General features: G+C 33.9%; 2 protein-coding genes across 2 annotated transcripts; both read left to right on the top strand.

Moving 5' to 3' along the window:
* Positions 1 to 880: 880 nt before the first annotated feature.
* LOC112001981 (uncharacterized) lies at positions 881 to 3,630 on the top strand. The gene is made up of 2 exons (XM_065775211.1): positions 881 to 968; positions 2,078 to 3,630. The coding sequence occupies exon 2, from the start codon at positions 2,087 to 2,089 to the stop codon at positions 3,317 to 3,319; it is 1,233 nt and encodes a 410-aa protein (XP_065631283.1). The 5' UTR covers positions 881 to 968; positions 2,078 to 2,086; the 3' UTR covers positions 3,320 to 3,630.
* Positions 3,631 to 8,773: 5,143 nt separating this feature from the next.
* On the top strand, positions 8,774 to 14,503 carry LOC112034924 (exosome complex exonuclease RRP46 homolog). The gene is made up of 9 exons (XM_024067746.2): positions 8,774 to 8,979; positions 9,106 to 9,244; positions 9,393 to 9,506; positions 10,157 to 10,257; positions 11,472 to 11,492; positions 12,422 to 12,494; positions 12,571 to 12,638; positions 13,002 to 13,134; positions 14,335 to 14,503. Exons 2-9 carry the CDS (start codon positions 9,139 to 9,141, stop codon positions 14,448 to 14,450), a joined length of 732 nt encoding a protein of 243 aa, XP_023923514.1. The 5' UTR covers positions 8,774 to 8,979; positions 9,106 to 9,138; the 3' UTR covers positions 14,451 to 14,503.
* Positions 14,504 to 17,246: the final 2,743 nt, after the last annotated feature.

Here is a 17,246-nt window from a genome sequence, read left to right as displayed (position 1 = left end):
AAGAGCTGATATTGAAAAGGAAAGGCTTCGTCTTGAAACTAGTAGGGAGATGCATAGAGTTGATATTGAAAATGAAAGGCTTTGTCTTGAAACTATTAGGGAGGAGGGAAGAATAATGACCTTGGATACAAGTGGCATGAATGACAAAGAAAGACTTTATTTTGAAAAACTCAAGGATCAAATCCTTGCAAGACAACAATTAGGGTAAATAGTTGGGTTTGACCCAAGGAGATGATGTCTTGTCATAACTATATTTTGGTAGTAAATTATATATGGGTTGGGGTTTGGCATATGTAGATGATATTTTGTTTCAACCTTATTTTGGTAGTGGCTTATTTTAAGCGTAGGTTTGGAACATGTAGATGATGTATTGTTCCAACTTGATCAATTGGCAGTAGGTTGTGCCACTTATGTAATTACATCATTTTTGCTTATATGAAAAACTTATGTCCTTCCTATGTTTGATGATGTATTTTTGTTTATAATAAGATTGATTAACTAAGCCAGTGTTTCAATTTCTTGATTAATATTTTAGTACATGAATGAATATTGCAATTCAATGAACATTCATGTACTAAAATGTTTTGATGTAGGGGATAACTATACTTCATGTTACAGTGACCCTTTTGTGAAACTTGAATGTATTGCTACATACTTCATAAATTGGTGACCCACTGACTGGCTGTGTCCCTTCATAAATTATTGAAGTTTTCTACCCTTCACAGTGACCCTTCATAAATTATTGAACTAGCTGGCTGTGTCCACCTTTTGTGACCTTGGTTAAAATTGGTGACCCACTGACCCTAATATTGCAGTTTTCTACTAATTGTTATGCAATTTTCAGTTTGCACTAATAGTATCATAATTATTTCTATAGGATAAAGGATTTGAGGAGGCAAAGCCAATAATTGAAACTTTGAAAACTAAAGGTGCTTCTTTAGTTGGGGCTGCAGGCTTTTGCTGGGGTGGTGAGTTTTTCTCTATTAATTCTTTTTTGCTTTCTTTGTGAGTATCTTTATACATCATTTTTTTGACAATTTTGTTCCACCCAAACTCTTGAAACAATATGATGAGGCCTCAACTTCTCAATCTAAGGTAGGAAGATCAAATCCTTGTCTAGTTTTATTTTATTTTAATTCAGTTGCCAAACATTGATAGGGCTACCCAATTAAAGTTAATTATAGGGTACCCACAATCCAATATTAAGGGTGTAACCCTCTAATAATTTCAGATCAACTCACTTTTTGATGAAAAATGTCACATTCATGTAAAATATTTTGATTTTATGATTAAAGTTAAATAGTAGAGAGAAAATTTTTCCCATTTAATGAAATGAATTTAAATATTATAAATCACCAACATGCTCACCTTTCCTAAAACTCAACAGCTAGTTTGGACTATATTTTGAATGTTTTTAATCTTTGGTCAAGAAGCAGGCACTCATATCAATTAGAAATAATACACTAAGAATCATAACCTCCACAGCATGACCTTTCTTGCTAGGGGTTGAAGATGGTACTGTACCCTTAAGAAGGGCACTAAGAAACAAACTGTCAGTCAAAGAATAGACTCTCTTCTTGGTTTCCTTCACATCTAAGAGCCTTCTACCATCTAAACATGAAACAAGTGCACCAAACACAATTAAGAAAACAAGGACCACACTGATGAATTTAGCCATATTATGAGAGAGAAAGAGTGAGTGAGTGAGTGAGTGAATGAATGAATGAATGAGAATGTGGGTATTGTTGTTTGTGAGGAAAGAAATGCAATGGAAAAAAAGGCGTAGTGGAGAGAGTTTTCTAAAGAGTAGACAGAGTAGAGAGAGAGAGAGAGAGAGAGAGAAAGAGAAAGAGAGAGAAAGAGAGACACTGTTATTACCTTGAGCTTGAAGACGTATATTACTCTCCCAAGAGGGCATCCCAAAAGGCAAAGACAAAGTGGAATTAAGCCTATTAGCCATAGCCACAGGCAGAGAAAGAGACTGTTGCCTATCTCTCAAATTCAATCCCATTCTATAATGTAATCTTTGCTTGCTTTGCAATAATTGTGATAATTTCCTAACACTTTTGTCTTCAAGGTTGTTTCTATGGGTCGCTCTAGGCTTCGCAAATTGCTTCTTGACGACTCAGACGAGGATGAGATAATGAGGCGAGTTCTTAAGGGTTCAACATCACAACGTAAACGTCGTCGGTATATTGAACGTGATCGTTTGGCAGGCCATAAAAGACTTTATCTCGACTACTTTGCCGACACACCAATATATCCTCCTAATTTATTTCGGAGGAGATTTCGGATGAGTCGGTCTCTTTTTCTCCGTATTCAATCTGTAGTGGAAACTTATGAACCTTACTTTATCCAAAAGAGAGATAATGCCCAAAGGCTCGGTTTATCTTCTCTTCAAAAGATAACAGCTGCACTTAGGATGCTTGCGTATGGAGTGGCAGCTGATTTTATGGATGAGTATGTGCGGATTGGAGAATCCACTGCAATAGAAAGTATGAAAAAATTTGTTAAAGCGGTGGTTGATATTTTCTCTAAGGAATACTTGATGTCTCCAAACAACGAAGACATTGCTAGACTTTTAGTCAATGGGGAAAAACGTGGATTTCCAAGGATGCTAGGGAGCATTGATTGCATGCATTGGAAATGGAAAAATTGTCCGACTGCATGGAAAGGTCAGTACTCTGGTCACATTCGTGAGTCAACCATTGTTTTGGAAGCTATGACATCATATGATCTTTGGATATGGCATGCATTTTTTGGATTACCTGGGTCAAATAATGACATTAATGTATTAGAAAGATCTTCTATATTTTCTGAGCTCGAACAAGGACGTGCTCCTGCAGTTAATTACTCAATCAATGGCCATGAGTATACAATGGGATACTACCTTGCCGATGGCATATATCCGAAGTGGTCAACATTTGTTAAAACAATTCCATCTCCACGAGGACATAAGAAAAAAGTATTTGCAAAAGCTCAAGAGGCGAATAGAAAGGATGTAGAGCGTGCATTTGGAGTGCTTCAAGCAAGATTCGCAATTGTGCCTGGGCCTGCAAGATTTTTCTATAATGAAACGCTCCAAGACATCATGAAAGCATGCGTAATTCTTCATAACATGATCATTGAGGATGAGCGAGATGTAAATGAAGCGGTGGAAGAAGATTATGAGCAAATTGATGACAATCCTACTATACAACTGTCACGGGAGAACACAAATAAATTTACGGAGTTCATTGAAACCCATCAATGTATTCGAGATCAAAATATTCATTCTCAACTCCAATTACACCTCATTGAACATTTATGGCAATTATAAGGAGAGTTGTAGGAACTTAAGTGTGTGAGTTATGCATATGGGGTTTTATTGTAATTTGATATATGTACAAGTCTTCTAAAGACAACATTGATAGCTATGTATGTGGATTGTATTTATAGTTATGTATATGGATTGTATCTATATATATGTATGTGGATTATAAAAGTTGATAGGTTGAGTACATTGATATTTGATAGGTTGTATGTATATATATATGTATGTGGATTTTAAAAATTGGCAGGTTGTATGTATATATATGTATGTAGATTTTTTAAGTTGGCAGGTTGAGTACATTGATATTTGGCAGGTTGCATTTATATGTATGTATGTGAATTTTTAAAGTTAGCAAGTTTGATATTTGACAAGTTCTTTCTAAAAAAAAAACGAAAAATTGGCAGGTTCTCTGTGCGTGGTTGTTGAAATAGTTGGAAAGAAATTGGCAGGTTCTGTGGTTGTTGAAATAGTTGGAAAGAAATTGAAAAGAAAAAAGACTGGCAGGATGTGTGTGTTGGAAAGAAATTGCCAGGCTGTGTGTGTGTGTGTGTGTGTGTGTGTGTGTGTGTGTTGGAAAGAAGAAATTGGCAGGTTGTGTGTGTGTGTGTGTGTGTGTTGGAAAGAAATTGAAAAGAAAAAAAATTTGGCAGTGTGTGTGTGGTAAAGGAATTGGCAGGTTTTGTGTCTGTGTGTGTGTGTGTGTGTGACGGCAGGTTGTGTGTGTGTGTGTGTGTGTTGGAAAGAAATTGAAAAGAAAAAAAATTTGGCAGTGTGTGTGTGGGAAAGGAATTGGCAGGTTCTGTGTCTGTGTGTGTGTGTGACGGCAGGTGTTGTGTGTGTGTGTGTGTGTTGGAAAGAAATTGAAAAGAAAAAAAATTTGGCAGGTTGTTGAGGATTTCCAACCGTTGGACTGGATGAATTTGAAAAAATAGAATAGTTGAATTTGGCTACATGCTGATTGCCTCATACTCATTTTTCGTGCTGACTGGTACAATTGGTTTCTATGCATGCTTCTGGTTCACAAGGCTTATCTACTCATCAGTGAAGATTGATTAGTTAATTTTTGCAAAGTGAGGAATGTGGCTGTTTGGTACCACCTGAGGAAGCGCACAGAATTACCACTTGGGATGAGAAACATGGTGAACCCTTCTGGACATACCATTCGGGTTCAGTTTTGATTTTAAAATCATAGAAATTGTTATTATTGTTTAGTCTTCTCTATACAGGTTCTTTGGCAGTTCTTAGTTTCTCCCTTTCCCCCTTCCCCCTTTTCCTTTTCTTTCCAATTCTTTGTTCTCATTGTCTTCTTGTTCTATATTAAACGTTTGCCCAAATGGCCTACTTTAGAAATGAAAAACAGATTCTTGTATCAACTGCCAGTTGTTTATAAAAAAAAACAAAAAAATGATGGTTGGAAAAGTAATAATAAAGAAAGATTAAAAAAATAATATTTTAATAAAAGGATGAGATATAGAGTTTTGGAATGTTGGGTGTATTGTAAAATGGTATGGTATAATAGATAAAGTAGCTTTTTGAGATGGTAAAATAAAATGAGATATAGCATCCGGATGTGGATGCTCTTACATTAGTATAAATAGAGGAGAACCCCATGGTATAAGGGGTGCGCTACCAACAAGTGTGTGCTTAAGGGTCTGTTTTGTTTAAGGAGTAGAAAAGTGAGAGGATAGAAAATAAGGAGGAAATAGAAAAGTGGGAGGATAAAAGAAATATAGGTTAAGCTTGGTTACAATTTTTGTATTTTATTTTCAAAAACTTGTTTTTGGGAATATAAGGAAAGAACAATTTTCTTGTATTTTTGAAATCAAATAAAATGTTTGGTTATTTGAAATTAAAAAGATAGGTTTTTTTATGGAAAAAATAAATAATACTAAAATATGTTATTTCGAAGATTTAAACTCTAATACTAACTCATTAAATGAGACAGATTCATTAAATCAAATATGCGTTTTCATTGACTTTTAAAAATTAGAAACTGAAAACAACGTCTTACATGTTTTCAATTTCTTTCACAAATTGAGTTTTGAGAATAGTTTTTGTTTTCTATCCATTTTGAGTTGCCAAATAAGTTTTTTAGTCTCAAAAATAGAAAATTATTTTTGAAAATAAAAAATAAAGAGAAAAAACTTATTTATTTGTTTGAAAAGAAAAATGAGAGAATGGAAAATAAAATTAGTATAAATTTACTATTATGTCTCCATTAAATAAAATAAAAAAGTAACAAATTTTTTTTATTAAAAAAAAATTGTGTATAGACATTTTGGTAGGCTTGAGGAGAAAGCACCCGAGTCCACCACCTTTTTTTTTTCTCTCTTCCTCCTAATCAAATATCCACTAAAACTACTTTCTAGGTCCGTTTGGATATTGCTTATTTTGCTGAAAATTGAAAATTGAAAACTGAAAATACTGTAGCAAAATAATTTTTAAAAGTGTAAATAGTGTTATGAGACTCATTTTTAATTAAAGTTTTGGTAAAAAAATGTTTGTGGGTCTCGTGAATAGTGCACGGGACCCACTAACAGTGCCATTTCAGACCAATGTGTGGATGTTCAATGTGCTAGTGGGCCCCTTGCATAGTGCATAGGACCCACTGGCAAGTCTATGTCCCACGGGAAACCAACTTCTAGTAAAAAAAGAAAAAAAAAAAAAAAAGGAAATGTGAAAACTCAAAATGTAGACGTTAAACCTCTGAATCCAAACACTCACTCGATCTACTTTTGTCTCCTCAATTTTCCACCATCTCTAAAATCTCTCCAAATAAATATACCCTAAAGGGTAGTCTTATATGTTACATTTTTGGGTCTTTGTATCATCTCTACCATCTTGTTTATGAGTTTGGTCTCCTTGGATTTCTCATTGTGAGATATCTCTTCATTCCCACAAAAATATTAATTAGGGTAGGGCTTGTGTCCAGTGAAAATTTTCACTGGACACAAGCCGGCCCCTATTAATTACAACGTTAGTCTACCCCAATTAAGGTTGACTCGACCCCATAATATTAATTTTAGAAATGCGTTTTTAAACTTTAGTACATGTTTATATTCTCAACATATATATATATATATATATAATTTTTTTTTTTTTTTTTTTTTTTTTTTTAATCATCTGGAATTTCCCTTTCCTTATATACTTCTTAGCACTTCAAATATTGACCCCTCATCTCCACCTACCCAAATTCTCATCCTGACACCTACCCCCTTAAACTTTTGATGAAAGTGGTAGAAGAAGCTGCTTAGCTATGAAATTCATTGTTTAGGTTACTTCCTCATCAATACAGTTGATGAAGTTGTTGCCAACCATTTAATTTGGAGGTAGTAAGCTAATTCTCACTGAAAACTTCTCCTACCCCCCATGATTCTCTCTACACATCCTGTCCTTTCCCATCGGAGCTCCCAAAAGTCTTTTGTCTCTTTTCCTCCTCTCCTCAGATGGATTCCCTCTTCAGGTTTATGATGCCTCAATAATCATACTAACAGCTCAACGATCCCTTTCTCGGTTCTCGGACCACTACAGATTAAATTCAGTCCTTTAATTTTACTTCAATTTCAATTTTTTGTTGAATAAAATAGATCAGGGAAAAACAATTTCTCCTATTATTTGAAAAAATTTTAGTTATAAACTTGGTTGTAACTTATGACTACAACTCCCACTCAAAAAATTAATATGATTACATATTTTGAAAATATAAATGTTCTTAATATATATGTCAAATTGCCAAAGGCCTTGTAGCTAAATTGACAATATTATTTACTATTCAATTCATAAATTTATTTTTTATACATAATTTTAGAATACAAAAACTTGAGATTTAAACATTTAATTGATAATATAGTTATTATATATATATATTAAGACTTTGATCTTTAATCATCTAAAAATTTTACAAGGAAGAATTTAGAATAAAACGTAATCCAATAGTAGATTTGTCAAAATCCATATACAATTAAAAAAAAAAAAAAAATCAAGCGGAGTGTTTGTTGCCAAACTTTGTCCACATATACTGAAGAATAAGTGCTTTGCTCTCCACCTTGAAACAAACACAGCACTGCGAAAGCTTCGTTCTGTATTACCTATAAATTAATCCAACCATGGAAGCCACATCATAGTGTGAGATGAAACAAAAGGTTCGTTTCCAAAGAGATAATAACAAATGTTTTATGAGACAGTTTCAACTTATGTCGTCCGCTCTTGATGATAACTTTTTATTATCAGACCAAGACTCCAGTCGTTTTTTGGTGTAGGCGAGGATTGAACCTCAAATCTCTTATTCAACTATTATAGACTTTACTAGTTGAGTTAACTGGAACCCACAAATAATAACAAATGTTAATATAAAGAAGAAATGGTAAATTGCAAATTACACCCCTAAAGTTTGGGGGTGTTTAGATTTTACATTCTGAAGTTTCAGAATTTGGATTTTTCTCCTGAAGTTTGGGAGTGTTTGAATTTTACACCCTTGGAGTTTCAGAATTTAGATTTTACCTCCTAAAGTTTATGGGTGTTTGGATTTTACACTCAAAATTATGAAATTTTAGGGTGTAAAATTCAAACACTCTCAAACTTTAGAAAGTAAAATCCAAACACAACTAAAATTTACGAGGTAAAATCCAAATTTTGAAATGTCATGGTGTAAAATCCAAACACTCTCAAATTTCACGAGGTAAAAAGTCAAAATTTGAAACTCTAAAATGTAAAATCCAAATATTTCCAAACTTTATTGGTGTAAATTGCAATTTATCCAAGAAAAAAACAAAAGTCGAAGTGGTAAATTGTAAATGATTTATACTTACACCGGTGTGATCCACTGCTTCGTCTCCTCAAGATTGGTGGCCACCTTTGGCACAGTCTATCGACAAATTTTGAGAAATATTTTTGTTTTAGTTTTTTAGGAGTTTTTTAATTTAAAAACTTAATAAATGAATTAATGAAAATTGAAAACACTATAGTAAAATAATTTTTAAATGTGTGAATAGTATCATGAGACCCAGTTTTAAAATGAATTCCGTACTTGTGGGTCTTGTGAACAGTGCACGGGACCTACAAAAATTAAATGTAAACGCGCAACGCCCACTGAAAAATGCTATCTAAACTAAGTCTAAGTACATGTTTGGATACTGAGTCTGTGCATAGCGTCTACGTTTCACATTTTGTTTTGTTTTGTTTTATTTTTTTAGAAGAGTAGATTATGCTTTCCAATGGGTCCCATGTACTGTTCACAAGACCCGCAAGTACTTTATTCAGAAACTTTTTCATTAAAAATGGGTCCTACTTACACATTTAAAAATTGTTTTGTTACAATATTTTTAGTTTTCAGTTTTCAGTGATATCTAAATGGACCCTAAGTTTAAAAAATTATACTAATTATTTGAAAAGTTATGCATGTTGAATGTACATGCAAATTCTGAAATTAATTTTCAGATATTGTGGCTTGGGCTGGGTTTTTAGGTCAGCAAAACCGAATTCCATAGCTTGCAGTCTTACCTGACCCAACCCAACCCAACCCAACCCAATTCCCAACCATAGCCATCGAATTCAAGCTCCCTCAGACCCTCTCACTCTCACGTCTCTCTCTCTCGCTCACACACACACGGTAACATCTCCTCAACCTAGCGGCGTGAAGAAGACAACACTCTCTCTGGGCATTCACTGTAAGAACATCACCTGCACTCTCTCTGTCACCATGAACCCTCTCTAAGTTTTGCATTGTGTTGTTGGCGACTCTCTACTTTTTTTCTTTCTTGTAAAATTTTGACGATATTTTTTTCCTGTTGAAGAAATTGTTGGTTTTAGCTGTGGAAGATTAGACAATGGAAATAGATAGATTAGATGGCCGTAAAGCAAACCAGTTGAGACCCCTTGCTTGTTCCCGCAATATCCTCAACCGTGCTCATGGCTCTGCCAGTTGGACTCAAGGTAAAAATTTTCCCCCCTAAACTTTTGTTTGGCTTTTCTTTTCGAGGGCATTTGTTTATCTTCTCATTCCAGTTCTTTATTTTATTGCTTATCTTAGTTTGCCACTTTGGATTGGTGGGTATTTTTTTGTTTTTGTTTTTGTTTTTAGGGGATACCAAAGTTCTTGTTGCAGTGTATGGACCAAAAGCCGGAACGAAGAAGAATGAAAACCCTGAGAAGGCTTGCATTGAAGTTATTTGGAAGCCTAAGTCAGGGCAGATTGGTGAGTTCTGTATCTGTTTTTATAGCCCAACTATTATATGGTCTATGTTTACCTATTACAATATAATATGCCTACTATTGCAATGGGGTTAGTAAGGGCGACTTGGGATAGATTTGTGAAAAACATTAGTTTTGTGGTCGGGGATGACAGTAGAGTGCAATTTTTTTTCATGGTATATGGTGTGAGAATTTGAAAGAATTGTATCCAGAATTGTTTTCTATTGCAATGAATGAAGATACTTCTATAGATTCTTACTTGGATTCCTCATGGAATCTTATAACCAAAGTTTCAAAATGTGCCATTTTAACAGATCCCATGAAATCATTAGTGGTTTGTTTTCTCAACATGTATAGTATTTGATAGGATTTGGGATATATGTATTTGGAAAATTAATGCAGGAATTTAGTTTAGCATTTTATTGGTGCTAAATAACCTTGCTTGAAGCTAGTTAATCCACATGAAACCAAGAAAATTTCACAGTTGATATGCTTCTACTCTGTGAATTGCATCTAACTGTAGCTTTGGGCTTGTCACTTCGTAAGATAGGAATGTGTTGTCTTTTGAGTGGATTATGGGTTTTATATGAACTATAACTCTGGCTTATTTGACTCATGCTATTCAACGTGTAAAAAAATTTCTCTGTGGTTCAGGAAAATTGGAAAGGGAGTATGAGATGATAGTGAAGAGGACCTTGCAAAGCATTTGCATTTTGAATATCAATCCAAATACCACAACATCAGTTATAGTTCAGGTAATAGTTTTGGTTCAAGTGGACAATTTTTCTGTCTTTATCTTTGATGTTATGTTGCTTTAGCTTTTCCCCTATTAGTCATGCAACTTACAGACTCTAGTTTGACTAGGTGAGCTTGATGCTGTCATCTTGTACATTTTATATTTGTTTGTTTCATATAAATTTTAGGGTAAATTCTAGTTTTACGATTTGGTGCTTGAAAATTGGGGTAAATTTGATTTTGGTTCCTCTGATATTTAAAATGTGATAATTTAGACCCTCCATTACTTCTGCAATTATTTGCATATGTGATTAATGGCATGCTGACTAGATTGTTGTTGTGGACTTTTTAACTGAAGCGGCACTAGTATTTTTTATTTTTAAATTCTGTCTTTTATTTTCTTCCTTATATCTTCTTTTCTTATTTTGCTGCCCACCATGGTTGAGACCCACAACAAACGTATGCCCACCAACATCTTCAGCGAGATTTGTAAAGTATCCCAAGTCCCAACAGAACTCTCCCACTTAACCACACCAACCAACGCAGAACTTGATCCGAAATCTCTCAAACCCAATTGTCAACACCCCAACTAAAAAAAGGGTCAACCATGAGTATTACCTCTGTCAATACTCTTGATAGTAGCATTGCCTTCTCCTCTTAGATGGTATCCTCTCCTCCCTCCTTTATCCCAGCCCAGTCCTGCTGTGACTGCTTCACACCTAACCTATATCACACCCAATAGAGTTAGAACTCAAAATACCCACACTTAAAGGCTCCAACCGGTAGCATAACACCCAAGCCACCAAATATTTTCCCAATTGTTTTGCATAGTCACCATGAACACCCCCAAACAGCTCTTAGGTGAGAGCCTTTTGCATAATGTCCCTGGCACTGAAGGCGAGTGTCAAGGTGAGGCCTTTCATAATGTCCCAAGTGCTAAAGGCGAGTGCCTTGCATAAGTCCCAGACTCTTGAGGTGAGTGGCTGGTGCATTATTAGTGCTGCACTCCTTAAGTGACATAAGGACTTGGCACCTTGAGGTCATCTTTCACCTTTGACAGCATGGCATTGGCAAGCATATTTATCTCTTAAATTGTCTTTTGTAGCTCATAACTGAGAGGGCACATAATTCTTCATTTGCCTTAGGTGTTGATGCATATTATTTTAAAGCTATTAATAAGTTTTTATATAATAAATAGGTTCATGCATCTCCTGATAAAATGTTTCTGTTGCAGGTTATCAATGACGATGGGGCTGTATCCTTCACGGTTATGTGTCTTTGATGTAATAGTCATAGCAGTTCTAGTGGGCTGCTAATGAGTCCTAGCTCAGATAGCATCTCCTTCCCTTGTAAGAGCAACGTGGAGGCTGAGGTCATGGGTTTAAGACCCACCATGCAATTCTTTGCTAACCTTTGCTGAACTTGTGCTCTACAAATGTTGGTTTTTATGCTTTAAAATCCTCATAAGATTTACATCAAGGGGCTATTTTCTTTTTGCTTTTAACCTTTTATTTTATTTTTTGTCCTACATTGAAGACATTTCATCTGAGTTGATAGAGCTGCTCTTATAACGTTTTAAAATTTGTGCTCTTAGTTTTTAATAATTCATACTTAGGAATTCATTAGTGAGGATGTGTTTGGATGTCCCTTGGATTTGATCCCTTTAGTTATGGCTAAGAGTCTTGTAGCTCAATAGGCACTTCTTGGTGTTTCTAATGGAGACATCCAAGGATTATATTCCCCCACCCCCAACTATTGGAAATTTTATGAGTATTCTTTCAATTTTTTTTTAAAAAGTGTACCTTACGTTAATAAACTGGAAGCATAACATAATGTATAATTTTTTTTAAAAAAAAAATTCCCTGGAAGAGTTTGTCTATGTTTATTTGTTTTTGGTAATGACTGGTGTCTTTCATAACAAGTACACAAATGCAATTGCGTTGACACTTTTCAAAGGGTTGACTCGTACCCTTTTAGTGCTGTGGAGGTACAGAAGGAATTAACTATTTTTACCTTGAGACATCAATTATCCTGTTCTAGGCACTTATGAAAGGAAAAGGAAAAAAAGAATACTGACCAATGCCTTGTAAAATTTGCCAGCTTCTCATCCCTCATCTTATTCTTTGTATTCTTATTTTATATGTCAATGTGGTAAAAAACTCCTTTACTAAATTTGTTGTATAGCTTCTCCCATGTGCCATCAATGCGGCATGTGCTGCTCTTGTAGATGCTGGAATTCCACTGAAGCATCTTGCTGGTAATTAAGAGTAATGGTTAACTTCCATATTTCTGTTTGATGGTGTGTACTGACTGTTTCAAACTTTTCTTTGCAGTTGCAATCTGTTGTTGTTTGGCAGATAGTGGATACATCATACTGGACCCCACCAAGCTAGAAGAGCAGGTCACTGTACTTTTCTTCTTTTACATTTTAGTATTTCTTATGGTTGTGCATGATATTAAGTGAAATGACATACTTAAATACACTTTTTTTATACTACAGTCTGGATAAGACTCCAAAGCGTTTTGAATTTCTTAACCTGAAAAGGAGAAAACTCATTACCTCGTGAGTGTAGTCATATGTAATATGATTGCACTGTTGTAGTTTTCCATTGTGATAAGAAATGTACCCATTCAAAAAGAAATGTAACTTTTTTTTTTAATGCTCTAAGGCTTAAAGGGTAGATATTTTGAGGATGAAAATGTCAGGTTGCTTTGGTTTATACTTAAGAAGTATTAAGCCTAACATTGTCTGAAATTTTTGCAGAGTATGAAAGCATATGCGTATTTGGTCTTTCCAAACTCGATTCTCTCAGTTCGCCCAGAGGGATCATTAAAGGTACAAGGTGAACCAATGGAACATGGGGTTATAACATCTGGTACCCAGGGTGCAATGTCAGGTATTATCACAATTTAATTGTTTCATCTCTTAATCTCAAACATTTGTTTGTCATTCATCATACGTATTCAGCTTCTGGGCATGAGCATAATCTGCTTAGCTTGTTAGGTTGAATGCCCCTGGATTACCTGGCAAATGATTCTGGCAGGTGGGGTTAGTTGCCTGTTGGTTTTATTAGCTAGAGGGAGTCCAAAGGGTTCTTCTTTAGAAAGGTTCCCTACATTATTAAATAAAGAAAACAAATATCATCTGTATTCAATATTTCGTTAGTGTCTTTGCAATAAGCTCGTTGTTTCTTTACCCTTAGTTTTTAATGGCTCCTTAATTAAGTTTCAATAATTAATGTTTCGAGGTTAAGTGGGCATTTGTTCCAATTGACTGGCAGGTGCAATTTCCCATCCTGATCAATCGATTAATTTAATTTCTTGGATGGAGTGCTTCATTCTGAATACCCAACAGCTTCTCATGGTTTCTGTCAGCAATAGGGCAATAGGCATTAAACCACTAAAAACTTGGTTTCCTTTTTGGTTGTAGGTGTTGCCAACCTGCTATTATAGATATGGCAGAAAGAAATATATTATATAATAAAAGTTGGGTATATTTGTTTTGTGACAAGTCTCTCATTAATTATTAACATAGCTTACCGTAGAGTAAACTCTATTGCCAATAGTTTACTTTACATAAAATTCTAATACTAAAAACTCTCAAGTAATTTTTACTTAAACTAAAATTCTATTAACAAAAGTAAAAAGTTACAAGTAAGTTAAAATAAATTTCATTTCATTTTATTTACATATAAGCCTTGCATCCCATGGGCATCTAGTAATTGTAAAAGAGCTGTTCTCTAGTTGACCATATAAATGGTCTTCCTGGGAAGGCAAGTCCATTGGAAGATTGGCTTTACTGTTATTAGTATTGACACTTCTAATCCTGGATCAAATTTGTGTGTTATTATCCTCCTAGCTTAATAAAGGTTGGCATATTTGTGAATTATCACCTAAATTATCAACTGCTCTTATCAAAAAATAAAAAAAGTTAGCAACTGCTCTTCATATTTGGTCTTCTATATGACATGCAAGTGGAAACTTTGACTGGGTTAGAGGATGTTTTTGTCTTTCTCATTAGTTTAAATGTGTCTTTATATGGGTTCTGGAGTTCTGATTCTTAATCTAATTTGGTTCTTGTTTAAAAACTGTTCCAGTGGATGATTATCTTAACTGTCTTGAACGAGGGCGTGCTGCTACTGCTAAGATGTCTACTGTGCTTAGAAGGAACTTGCAACCACAAATTGCCGGTGACTTGAGTAAAGCTGGTTGATTTTGAATGTTACTGTAAGTAGTTTTTACTTTTATAGAGGTCAGGCCTTGTGTGATAGGGTGGGGGTGTGTGTGGGGGGTGTGGTATAAGTTTCCTACCCATCGCCTCTTCTAGAGTTGGTAAAATTGGGAGTTTTGTACAATCTTTATGGGAAGTAGTACAATCCCATTGGTTGAAGTGTTGCTGGTGCCATTTTTTAAGCTTACCCTCGCTAAGTTTGGGATGCTGACCTGATGAAAATATACCTTTGAGCTAGTATTATTAACGCCATTACACATTGTAGTATAATACTTTATGTGAAGAATTAATCTGGCCCAGCTTATTCGCTGTTTCCATGTTCCCCTTTTTCTCTTACTCTAACTTGTGTTTGACTTGTTGCTTGGTACAAAATTAGAAATGCCTATGAAACATAAATTCTAAAAGGGACTCCTTGTTTTTATGCATGAAAAAGGAAAATATATACATATTGAAACAGGAATATTCGCATGGCCTTCCAAGCTTTCAATGCGACCAAAAACAGGTTCTGCCAGACAATAGGTGTGTTTGGAACTGAGAATCTCACGAGCAATGATACCTTTATTTTGGAACAGCCAATCTGTCTTATTCCGTACCTAACTCAATCCTGATTATATTGGTTCTGGTTAAATATCCATTGGCTATAGAGATTGATGGATGCTAAACCAATTAATCCAATAGCTGTACTAAATAACTAAATTGAAAGCAACCAAAGATTAAGCTAGTTAACTTTAACTTTAATTATATGCCCTGTTCTTTAAAATGACCTCTAACAAATTTGAAAATTTGAAACTAATCCAAGTTCCTTTAAAAAAATAACCTATCATCAACTAAAGCGAACAATTCAATGAAAAAATCTGTTAAAAATATTATGTTCTAGAAAAGCTAGGTCTCTTTTTATTAGGTTTTTCGTAATAACTAAATTTTAACTATAAAGAAATAGTAAAAATTAAAAAAAGTCATCGTATCACGAGAGCAAAAAGAACTCGAATAGGAAATATATCTACATATGTAGTTCTACAAAATTACAAATATTCCTTTTTCTTACTAAAATGGAGCATTCGCATCTTCGATGTAAGGATATTTATGTAGTTCACAATTGACGATGCAAGGATATTTATGTAATTCATAATTGACATTGGTATTATTAAATTTAGATTTGAAACATTTCATATTAATGTAATTGTAGCATAAATAAAATATTTTCTTGGCTTTTTTTTTTTTTTTTTGAGAAAGATTTATACAAGAACATAATTGTAACTAAATATTAAAATTTTCATTCAAAATAATTACAATCTTTTAATTATAAGGATAATGATTCTTTCAAATCATTATTTCACATCCATTTTTATTGTTTTAAATGTGAACATGACTTTTTGTGTTTTTTAAAATATATACATTAATGCATGTAATTGTGAATATTGTGTAAAACACTGTAGGTAAAATGAGTATAAGAAAATATTTAGCCTAATTATATTATGGGAACGGCTTGCGTTAAGTGGTCAGTTTCACTGGACACGTTGGGATATAAACACGTGTCCAAGATTGGGTATGTGTTCGCATCGCAATATGTCTAGTGGAACTAGCTATTGAACACAAGCGCCACCCTTATATTATTTGAGAGTGTTTGGTGCAACTCTTTTTCCAAGACAATAACTGATCAATACATATTGATTATTACTATTAAAAATGTGTCCATGCATATATATAAAAGGATACGAGCTAGTAATAATAAAATTATGACACTAATCTTAAAATGCTTATGAGAGTTTTAGTATTATTTGCCAATTTGAGGTTTATAATATGCATATATATATATATATATATATGACTAACTACGGTTACACCTAACTTAGGTTTAGGTGATCACAATCTTAGAAGATTTGATACATAAATTTTTTATAAGTTGCAAATAAAAGTTAAAATATTCCTGTTATAATTTGAAAAAATATTTTTCTTTAGAAAATTTTCCCTAATTAATTATGTAGGTCATCCTTATTTTTAAGTTAAAATTTAAAAGTCAAATATATTGAACCCTTAAAATTATTTGAAAATATAAATTTCATTTTTACTTTCTTATTGTTACCGATTTTATTGTCTAGTGGTCACAGAGGTGGAAATCTAGAGTTTGATCCATAGTAGGTGTAGACTTTGTAGAACTAAGGGAATGGGTAGAACAAGGTGGAGGTTGACTCTAAATTTTTTAAAAAGTCATTTAGGCCTTATGTAAATATTATTCGAAATAACTTTTTATGCTTTGAAGATCTCGTTTGAGTGATCGCAAAATGTAAATATTCATGAGCTAGATTAGAATTTTTCAGGAAACAAAAGTTTTCTAATAAAATAAGAATATAAGGTATATGTAAAACAATAGAAATTTTCAATCGATATTGAATTAAAAAAAATAAAAGTTAGGTCTTCTAAGTTTCAATATTGTATGAAGATTTTTCACTAATTACAAATTTCAATATTTGAAAGTTCAAAAAGAAGATTGAATTAAGAACCTTTCCAATAGTTTTAGTTTAGTAATTTATCAAAAAAGAAAGAAAGAAATTTGTCACTTATTCTTCCATGCAAACACAAACGTATATCATGAACAAATATTGATAAGGGCATTTTCGTCCAGTAAAACCTTCCTCATTCGTTGGCATGAACGAACTTCGCTCACGGTTCTTCGGCTAGCAATTGTCCGCCTCCTAAGCAGTCTGTCAAGCATCACCTAGTTAAACTGATGGTTGGCTTATGTGAAAAGACTGTATGACGAAGGACTACATGTGCTGA

Source organism: Quercus suber, unplaced genomic scaffold, assembly GCF_002906115.3.
Source record: "Quercus suber isolate HL8 unplaced genomic scaffold, Cork oak 2.0 scaffold_107, whole genome shotgun sequence".
Taxonomy (NCBI): Eukaryota; Viridiplantae; Streptophyta; class Magnoliopsida; order Fagales; family Fagaceae; genus Quercus; species Quercus suber.
The sequence above is the reverse complement of the archived record's forward strand: the minus strand, read 5'-3'. Positions and strand labels throughout refer to the sequence as shown.